This window comes from Perca flavescens, chromosome 7, assembly GCF_004354835.1.
Source record: "Perca flavescens isolate YP-PL-M2 chromosome 7, PFLA_1.0, whole genome shotgun sequence".
Classification (NCBI taxonomy): domain Eukaryota; kingdom Metazoa; phylum Chordata; class Actinopteri; order Perciformes; family Percidae; genus Perca; species Perca flavescens.
Window position 1 is genome coordinate 38,880,747 of NC_041337.1, and position 11,188 is coordinate 38,891,934.

Here is an 11,188-nt window from a genome sequence, read left to right on the forward strand (position 1 = left end):
TGTTACATCAACTGTCAAACATGGAGGAGGAAGCGTGATGGTCTGGGGCTGTTTTGCTGGATCCAGGGTCGGTGATTTGTACAGAGTGAAAGGCACCCTGAACCAAAACGGCTACCACAGCATTTTGCAGCGCCATGCAGTACCCTCTGGTATGGGCCTAGTTGGTCAGGGGTTCATCCTACAGCAAGATAATGACCCAAAACATAAGTCCAAGCTATGCCAGAACTACCTTAGCAAAAAAGAAAAATATGGTAAGCTTAAAAACATGGAGTGGCCAGCACAGTCACCAGACTTAGACCCCATTGAGCTGGTTTGGGATGAACTGGACAGAAAAGTGAAAGCAAAGCAACCTCCAAGTGCCACACATTTATGGAAACTTCTGCAACAGAGTTGGGAAGAACTTTCTGAAGAATATTTGATTTCCATTGTAGAAAGAATGCCACGAGTGTGTTCAGCTGCTATATCTGCCAAATGGGGCTACTTTGATGAGTCAAACATTTAGAATACATTTTGGTTTATAAATTGATTCCATGATTTCGTTTTTAACTTAAATGTTCATTTGTTCTTTCTTTCATTTCAGAGTACATTAAGACATTGAACTGCAAAATCCTGGTAAAATTGGGGTGTTCTAAAAATTTTTACCGGTAGTATATATATATATATATATATATATATATATATATATATATATATATATATATATCGTGAACTTGTTCTTGAAATGTGTGCCTTCTAGGCCGAGAAAACCAGGAAATGTGTTTTTGGCTCATGTGGATGAAAGACACCAAATCCCAGAATTCACTTGCTTGGCCCTGAGTCCACTCCCAAGCCACGCCTACCGTTGACAGACAGACAGACAGACAGAGACAGACAGACAGACAGACAGACAGACAGACAGACAGACAGACAGTGAGGCGGTCAACTCAACTCAACTGTGTTTTATTGTCATTTCAACCATATACACGAAACAACGTTTCACCGTGGCTCAAGTGATTACACAATTAAAGTATATAAAAACGACATTATATAAAAACAACATACGAAACAGGCTACGTTTAGTGCACAAACATTATATGCTCCGTAATGTTCAGCTAACACATACTAGCATTAGCGCTTGGTAGGCTGTAAACACCGAGTATAAACACAGCCATACATTTGCGTGGGATGTAGAATGGTCGGCATCTAAGAGTCACAAACTCCACCAGCAGTTAGCACTTAGTTGGATACAAGCACCCATTTCTGCAACAGTCCGTGTTAAAAAAGCCCACCTGCACTAGTCTTACCCGGCGTCAGAGCAGCACTGTTGTTCAGCCATGTTTCCACAACAACTAAAACACAGCAGTCTCTGAACTCGCGTTGGGAGTTTCGTTGAAGTAGTCCAGTTTGTTGTCCAAAGAGACACTTGCAAGCAGGATTGATGGGACAGGTGGCCGGCTAGCGTTAGCTTTCCACCTAGCTCATGCTCCTGCGTATGAGCTAAGAGTATGAACTATAGGGACATCCTCCGCGTTTCACCGCTGAGGATACCCCCTGAGGTACTACCAGATCAGGCGGCATTGAGGTGCTGGCTGTATCAACTGGTCTCTGTATCAGGCTGAGGTGCTGGTCTCTGTATCAGGCTGAGGTGCTGGTCTCTGTATCAGGCTGAGGTGCTGGTCTCTGTATCAGGCTGAGGTGCTGGTCTCTGTATCAGGCTGAGGTGCTGGTCTCTGTATCAGGCTATCTGTATCAGGCTGAGGTGCTGGTCTCTGTATCAGGCTGAGGTGCTGGTCTCTGTATCTGTATCAGGCTGAGGTACTGGCTGAGAGGTCTCTGTATCAGGCTGAGGTACTGGTCTCTGTATCAGGCTGAGGTGCTGGTCAGGCTCTGTATCAGGCTGAGGTGCTGGTCTCTGTATCAGGCTGAGGCTGAGATGCTGGTGGTCAGGCTGAGGTACTGGTCTCTGTATCAGGCTGAGGTGCTGGTCTCTGTATCAGGCTGAGGTGCTGGTCTCTGTATCAGGCTGAGGTGCTGGTCTCCGTAGCAGGTGAAGCCTGGCACAAGTGGCCGGCTAGCAATAGCTTTCCACCTAGCTTCAACTCCTACCATCGTCCCGCTTTCCGGACACCGCTGAGGAGGTCCCCTTATTGGCTAGCGGCATAGGCATGCTGGTCTCCTTAGCAGGTGAAGCTTGCGTAGTGTGTGGAGTATTCCGTCTGTAATAAAGTGTCCTGCATATTCTCCGATCGTACCAATGTATCGTGTGCGGTAGTTTGAATCTAAAATTTCCTTTGGGATGAATAAATCTATCTATCTATCTATCTATCTATCTTTTCTGCTGAGAAGCCAGTAGTGAGGATTCAAGATGGCTGACGCACGTTTTGCTTCGGCAATCTTTGGAGAAAGACGAGGAAAAAATGCAGAAGTAGCTCCTACTACCGGCTGTAGTACATTGCCTTTGGGCAAAAAGCCCTCCAATGACGCAATAATCGTCATTTTGTGTCTTCGGAGGGCATTTTTCCAGACACACAAAACAGATATCTCTCATCTCAGGGGGACATGAGGGAGGGAAGCACAGTCATTCAAAAAAACTACAGTGTTTCTACTGATATAAAGCTTAATGCTAATCGGTGAAGTATCCCTTTAACCAGTAAACGGTGTATGCGATAAACGCTGATGGAAACGTTATTTGCTGAATAAATAATGAATTGTGATTACGTTTTAGGCCATTTTATGGTTAAACAGACGCACCTGTAAAGGTCAGAAGTGGTGAAGACCGCGCGCCCAATGTGCACTACCGGGAGTATCGTTACTGACACAAATGTTCCTTATCATGCAACGAGGGTCTGCTACAGCCTGTAGTATGATTGATGGCCAGCCTCAAATTAACTTCACATAAACATTTGAATATGTTTGTACTCAGAACGAAGGCTGTGGATGTTGTTCACCATCACTTGAACATAACACACAGATGTCTTAAAGTCCAGTATTTTTATTTTATTTATTTATTATTGTACATTATTTAACCAGATAAGTCAATCCATAATTAATTCTTATTTACATGACGACCTGGCCAAGAGGCAGCAATAGAAGTTGATCTAATTCTTTATATCATAACCAAATATTGCTTTCAGAGAGCCTGGATAGGACTGTCTGGTGACAGCTGGAGGTGGTCACTGTCAGACACAAGTTTCTACAAACCCGGGGAGACGGAGTTCAGACGATGGTACCCTGGACAACCAAACGCTGGATACAGTGGAAAAGCCTGCACAGTGATGTTTTCTTATAATGGACTCTGGTACATCCACGGTTGTAACGTCGGCCGTTATCCAATCTGTACAGATGTCAGAGGTGAGAATATTAACTGGTGAAGTTTCTCTTCTCTGCTTCTCTTTGCCTCTTTGTTTTCATTATTCAGGCCTCTGTAGTATCAGTCAGTCACTCTGACAAAAAGCAGCTTTCACACAGGTTAGTGCCGTTCAAAGAGCTTTCCAGCTGACTGAGCAGCAGATAAGAAGACGGCAGGAATGAGAGCAGTAAAACAGCTCAGTGGGTCATCAGCATCACCACCAGAGGAAGACAGATTAGATTATATTATAGAGATTGGACTTGTGTATGTTCACGTGCACACATCTTACAATATAAACAGAACATGTGTGTTTAATTAACCTAAGGAAATATTCATATGCAAAAAACAATATAATCTTGTTTTTTAGGTTGTTTTGTAGATCTAAGGACATTTCATATTAATGTGGAGAGATTGTTGGTAAATAAAGTTATTCATTAGTTAGTTTATTGATGTGGTTCTTTATATCTCAGTGGATTTATTGTAGATATTATAAAGACATGAATCACAGATGTGGATGATGGGAGGTTGTATGTTATGCTGCCTCTACACTTCTCTGTGCTTCATTTGCAGGGTCAGATGTGACTTTTGTCTCCATCATCACCCCTATGAATGGACTGCAGCCCAGAGCTACTGCAGAGCTCACCACACAGACCTGGCCAGTGTGAGGAACATGACAGACAACCAGAAGGTACAGAAGGTGGTACCCGGAGGATTCTATAGCTGGATCGGCCTTTCCAGAGACCCCTGGAAGTGGTCAGATGGAAGTACCTCCTCATTCAGCTTCTGGAAGAACGGGCAACCTGATAACAACGGGAACGAGACTTGTGTGACTGCAGACTTCAGCCAATCAGGAGCCTGGGAGGGCTGGTCCTGTGACATGGAGAGAGCTTTCATTTGCTACGACCCAGGTGAGTGCTAACCCGGGATTCAAACAGCTTTTACATTTAGATTCAGGAAAATAGAGATGTAACGATATACTCAACTCACGATTGGATTCAGGATTTTAAGTTGATGATACGGTTTTCTCAAGATGTTTTTAACAGAATGAGTGAAAATCTTCCTTTATTTCTATAAACTGCAAAACAACAGATGTGTCCTCTTATCAAAAGTGACTCTGAAACTGTATTTTATCTTAAAGAACAAAGTTAGATGTTTAAAACAAATCCCACATTTAAATAAATAAATTAATAGAAACAAATCTCTTCAAATAAATAAACTAAGAAGACGTAGTGACGTCTGAAGTCAAACAAGGTCAATCTAAAGTAGATTACACTCTAGGATGTTTAAAAACTGCATCAACATTCATTTCTTATCTCAACCGGTTGTTATCTTTACACATTTACAGTACAGGCCAAAAGTTTGGACACACCTTCTCATTCAATGTGTTTTCTTTATTTTCATGACTATTTACATTGTAGATAAGGAAAATGTTTGAACTCATAAAGTTTGTTTGATTTTTACAAAGTGGTTCCTGTTTCAAAGAAAGTGCTGAAAGTGAAGTTTGAGAACAAGAAGAATCTGGATCTGAATGACCCTGCTGTGATGGAGGCCATGTTGAAGCAGGTACATCAGGTTTTATACTGTTTTACCTTTATGTAAAAACAATGATATAAGATTTTATAAGAAGTTTTGTGTCTCAGCTGAAACAGAAGCTGAGGGCCCAGGGGCTGGACGACAACATCAAACTGAGCTGGAGGAAGCAGGCCGATGGAAAAGTCTTCCACAAGGAAGACAAGAAGACCAACAAGAGGAGGAGGAAGAGGGAGGAGCTGTAATGTTGAGTTGCTGCGTCTGTTTTCATCAGACAAAAGTCTGGTTCTTTGCAATCAGAAATACTAAATATATTCACAGCTTCTAGCTTCTCAATCATGACGATTTTTTGTCATATTTGTGATAAACTTAATATATTTGAGCTTCAGACTGTTGTTAGAATAAAACAAGACTTTATTATTTATCTGATTTATCAGCTTTGGGGAAATATAACCGACATGTTTTACTGATTAACTGTTTTCTTCTTTAAAATGTATTTTAATGAGATAAAATATCTTTCTTTGTTTGAGAGTAAAGGGTTTTCCACACGGGGAGCGACCCTTGGCCTGCGTAGTGGCGTCATGTGATGACAATGCTCCGCGAGTTAACGCCAGGCGATCAATGAGTGGTAACCATGGAGATACTGTATCCCTGCTGTACAACTGGATGAGATCAGCTGACTGTGTTCATATCTCCCTAATCACAGGTGGATTTATAACACATTGTAGAAATATTTTATTAACAAATTGTGTGTATGTGCTCTTTGCAAAAGAACTGTCTTAGTCATTGAGGAAGTGGTTAAAAGTACTCCGGGTGACCTCTGATGCACAGAAATTTAAGCTTAAGTCATAAAAATACTTTTGGCTTTATGGCAAAGAGGGGCATTGTTTGGGTTTGAATTTTTGGGTTTGGGTCAGAATATCTCTAAATGAGTGATATAGAAGATAATCATGTGAATATATTAGTGTTGTGCTGTCACCTTATAAACAAACTCAATCTGAAGATGTTTTTACAGTTTTCAGACGTGATCCAGAATGAAAATCTGCAGAATTGAACCGATTGTTTATCAGGTTGGAGGTGGAGATGTTTTATTTTAATTTGTTTAAAATCTGGGTAATATTCTGTCTGCAGATTCTGTGTGGCTCTGGTTATTATAGATGCAAACTTTAAACATTTCCCTAAAACTTGATGTGATTGTAACATCTTCCAGACAGAAACAGTAAATATATTCACAGCTTCTCAAACAGGAAGATTTGATGCTTTTCTTTGTTATATTTGATCATAAACTTAATATATTTGGGCTTTATACTGTTGTTAGAATAAAACAATATTTTAGTATTTATCTGATTTATCGTCTGTGGGGAAATATAACCAACATGTTTTACTGATTTCTGATATTTTATGTTGATATTTTTCAGGTCGTGGTGGAGATGTTTTAACATTAACATTATTTAATTTGTTTGAAATGTAAATTATCTTTAATGTTGAATGTTTAAACTTTCATTAGACTAGTGCTGCGTTCCAGGCAAGCTGTAACTCGTGTTTCTACAACCTTCTACCCCTGAAAGTGCTCTGGAGCGGCAGTCAAACCTGTAACTTACTGCCCATGAACTGGTACCAGATGGTTGTTCTCCCAGTTACAGTTATTGATATCACACACACACAACAATGGCGCCCCCTGTTGATGCTGTACAGACGCCGGTGATTAAAGGTGAGAAATAGAAATAGATATACGTAAACAGGCAACTTAAAGTAATTCGGCACATTGTAATCAAAACAATACACATCCGATTGTGTACTACTACATGTTATTTTCAAAATATGTGCTAGAAATCGCTAGTATCGGCTAGTACTAGCTAACGTAAACGATAGGTAGCTGCTAGCTAACGTTAACGTTAGGTAGCCTAACCTAAACCCTGCCAACGGCCCAATGTTTAGCTAGCCAGCTCGTGACTTTGTCTGGAACGCTACCAAGTCGGCAGTCAAACCTGTAACTTACTGCCCATGAACTGGTACCAGATGGTTGTTCTCCCAGTTACAGTTATTGATATCACACACAAACAACAATGGCGCCCCCTGTTGATGCTGTACAGACGCCGGTGATTAACGGTGAAAAATAACGGTACTACTAAAGGTACTAGAAATCGCTAGTATCAGCTAGCGCTAGCTAACGTTAACGTTAGGTAGCCTGACTTGAACCCTGCCAACGGTACAATGTTTAGCTAGCCAGCTCGTGACTTTGTCTGGAACGCTACCAAGTCGTGAGTCGTGACTTAAAGTCGTAACTTACGGATTAAAAATTGTGTCTGGAACGCAGCATAAATCTCTTTCTTCATGTGAGAGTAATATTATAAAGTAATTATATGTATGATTGTTGTTCTGTCACCTTATTAAAGATGCAAACTTTAAACATTTACCTAAAGTTAGTCATGAGACTTGTTATGTGTCTGTAACATCTTCTAAACTAAAATACTAAATATTTACAGCTTCCAGCTTCTTCAACATGAAGATTTGAGGATTTTTATTTGTCACATTTGGTCATAAACTTAATATATTTTAGTAAGAAATAAAAGAGTTTTAAGAGTGAATTTGAATACAAATTGTTTTGTTCTTATAAATTTAATAAAGTTGTGAAAATGATGAACTAACAAAAAGAGTTTGAATCTTTTCTTTAACTATTTAAAACATGAGTTGGTGGTTAGCAGCATGACTCAGCATTTTCTGTTTCTATTAGTTGTGTTCTTGCATTGAACAAGAAGAAACAGAAACATTCTTTAATTCAGAGAAACATAAAGTATCAAACACATGATGACTTTGTCTCTTACCTGTATTCTGTTACCAGGTGTGTCTCTAGGATGAGTGATGGTGTTATTCCTGTCTCTTACCTGTATTCTGTTACCAGGTGTGTCTCTAGGATGTGTAATGGTGTTATTCCTGTCTCTTACCTGTATTCTGTTACCAGGTGTGTCTCTAGGATGTGTGATGGTGTTATTCCTGTCTCTTACCTGTATTCTGTTACCAGGTGTGTCTCTAAGATGTGTGATGGTGTTATTCCTGTCTCTTACCTGTATTCTGTTACCAGGTGTGTCTCTAGGATGTGTGATGGTGTTATTCCTGTCTCTTACCTGTATTCTGTTACCAGGTGTGTCTCTAGGATGTGTGATGGTGTTATTCCTGTCTCTTAGCTGTATTCTGTTACCAGGTGTGTCTCTAGGATGTGTGATGGTGTTATTCCTGTCTCTTACCTGTATTCTGTTACCAGGTGTGTCTCTAGGATGTTAGCCCAGATCTTGCCAGCAGAGGGCTCTCTCCCTCTCTACATTATACCGGGCCAGTGATTCCCAACCAGAGGAAGATAGGGACAGATTGTAGAGCAGCTCAACTCATTTACAGTTGTTCTCAGTCGCTTTGGGACATTTCTCGAGTTGAACTACATTGTGTTTCATTCCAACAAAAATCAAATGAAAAACAGGCTAGTTTGTCTTAAAATAAATGACCAAATTATTGAAAGAGTAAACACCACTAAATTCCTTGGTGTTTTTATTGATGAATGTTTAAATTTCAAATGTCATATTGATCATCTAACAAAAAAAATGTCTAAATATGTTGGGTTATTTTTAACATTTTATCCCACACTCAGCACTTCTCACCTTATACAGTTTACAGTTTTTCACGATCGCTATGACACTTTTTTCAATACTTTTAACAACTTTCTTAAACTCTTAACACGGTTAGCACAACATCCGTCTGTGTAGGCCAGGGGTCGGCAACCTTAGGCACGCGTGCCACCATGGCCACGCGGGACCTTAACCAATGGCACGCTGGCAATATGTGTGCAATATGAGTTATTGATGTGTTGAAATCATGGTTGAGATGCTGAAGCACTCTCTCTCATCCGCATGCCAAATTACAACATTCACAGTTGCCGACCTCATAGGTGCTGATACCGTGGGTGCTCCGGAGCTTGAGCACCCACGAAAAATACTGAGCACCCACGTGTGCCAGACTGCCAGTTCATTTTTATATTAATTTAATATTAAACATTGCAGGTGGTGCTAAGTGGAGCGTCTGTCATAGTGTGATTGGTCATGTCGGTGGCATTGATTTATAATTTCCCACGAAGCTGAATAAACTTCTCATCTCCAATCCTATCTGTGAGAAGTGGCGCTGTCCTGAGTTGAAAGCTGCAAATACGTAGATCAATCCTAGCTGATTCCCTTCTAGGAAACACACTCAGGTGTTGACCTATTTGAACAATATACTGTAGATGAACACAGAAAATAAGAAAAATCTCCTTTTTTTCATAAACCGTACATTCTATAAAGCTACTCTGACATGGGTCATTCATTTTTTGTATTGAATCTCTGCAGCAAAAGAAACAAAATGGTGGCCGGGTTGGATCAGTGGGTAGAGCAGGCGCACATATACTTGGAGGTTTATGCCTCGACGCAGAGGTCCAGGGTTCAGATCTGGCTTGTGATGATTTCCTGCATGTCTTCCCCCCCCTCTCTCTCTCCCCTTTCTCAACTAGCTGTCCTTTCAAATAAAGGTGGAAAAGCCCAAAAAATTATCTTTACAGTAAAAGAAAATATGCATGCATTTACTAAACCCAACAAAACAAAAATGCAGAGAGACTTCAAGAGAAACTGCATTCCAAAAGACAATCTATGATCAATACAATATACTATTGTTTGTTGTATAAGGGCAGACCTGACTGACACATTTAAAATGATGCAGTTTCTGTAATTCCATCTTATGTTAGTGTTTTTTTTGTCATTGTGCAGTGATTGACTAAATATTCCTGTTTGGAGAGAACATGTGTTAGTGTTTTGGAAGAATTATTTGATTTTGAGACATGATTGCATTGTTTTGGTAGACATAGTGTATTGTGTAAGTGAATTATTGTATTTTGAAAATCAGTGTTGGAGTTTAGTTTACAAAGTGTGATTTTGAGCATGAAATTAACTGTTTTGCCAATTGTGTGTTGTAGGTGTGTTGGTGCGTTAAGAGTTTCGGAAAGTTGTTAAAAGTATTGAAAAAAGTGTCGTGAAAGCGATCGTGAAAAACTGTAAATAGCCTCATTTAAGCTATTGTAATGTCATATGGTGTAATATTTTTCCAGCCACTTGAAAAAACTACAGATTTTACAGAAAAAAATCATACGGCATTAACGTGGTCTGAGCCCAATACCCCCACTCGTCTTCTATTTCATCGTCTGGGTTTATTAAGGCTTACCGAATATAATGTTTTTCAGAATGCATGCATGATATTCCAGGTTATCCATAGGTTAAACTACCATTTGTGTGAGCTTATTCCAATAAATCGTCCCCTGCACACTAATGACACAAGGAAGAAATACCTAATTACTGGCAAAACCCGACGGTTAAAGTGTACTAGTCTGAGTATAGTTTGTAGGGGACCACAGATTTGGAAAGAGCTTGAGGAAAATTTGAAAGTGTCGTATTCTGTCTCCATCTTCAAGAAAAGCCTCAAGGAAAAATTGCTCATAATATATGATTGTTGATTATTCTTTAAATGCTGGTTGGAGGTGGAGATGTTTTAGCATTCAGAGTTTTACTTTAATTTGTTTAAAATCTGGGTAATATTCTGTCTGCAGATTCTGTGTGGCTCTGGTTATTAGAGATGCAAACTTTAAACATTTCCCTAAAACTTGATGTGACTGTAACATCTTCCAGACAGAAACACTAAATATATTCACAGCTTCTCAAACAGGAAGATTTCATGCTTTTCTTTGTTATATTTGATCATAAACTTAATATATTTGGGCTTTAGACTGTTGTTAGAATAAAACAAGAGTTTAGTATTTATCTGATTTATCGTCTGTGGGGAAATATAACCAACATGTTTTACTGATTTCTGATATTTTATGTTTATGTTTTTCAGGTCGTGGTGGAGATGTTTTAACATTAACATTATTTAATTTGTTTAAAATGTAAATTATCTTTAATGTTGAATTTTTAAAATCTACTTTCATTAGACTAGTGCTGCGTTCCAGGCAAGCTGTAACTCGTGTTTTTACAACCTTCTACCCCTGAAAGTGCTCTGGAGCGGCAGTCAAACCTGTAACTTACTGCCCATGAACTGGTACCAGATGGTTGTTCTCCCAGTTACAGTTATTGTTGATTATTCTTTAAATGCTGTAGTTTGTGCTGGGACCGTCTGTCTGTTTGTAGTATTTGTCTATATTAGTCTAAGTATGTCTGTATTTGGTTGTATTTTGTTGTATTTTGTATTGCCTATTTTGTGTTTATTGAGGTTTTGTTTTGTATATTATTTGTTGTTGTTTATCGTTATCGGGCCCCTTCCGAA

General features: G+C 39.5%; 2 protein-coding genes across 2 annotated transcripts in view; both read left to right on the forward strand.

The window, feature by feature from the left end:
* Positions 1-11,188, forward strand: part of LOC114558610 (secretory phospholipase A2 receptor-like) — a 37,000-nt gene that overhangs the window by 13,709 nt on the left and 12,103 nt on the right. The window contains exon 4 of the mRNA XM_028582674.1: positions 3,114-3,330. Coding sequence (XP_028438475.1) covers positions 3,114-3,330 — 217 coding nt within the window. The remainder of the gene's footprint in view (positions 1-3,113; positions 3,331-11,188) is intronic.
* LOC114558479 (C-type lectin domain family 4 member K-like) lies at positions 3,889-5,286 on the forward strand. The gene is made up of 3 exons (XM_028582515.1): positions 3,889-4,236; positions 4,794-4,891; positions 4,969-5,286. Exons 1-3 carry the CDS (start codon positions 3,999-4,001, stop codon positions 5,101-5,103), a joined length of 471 nt encoding a protein of 156 aa, XP_028438316.1. The 5' UTR covers positions 3,889-3,998; the 3' UTR covers positions 5,104-5,286.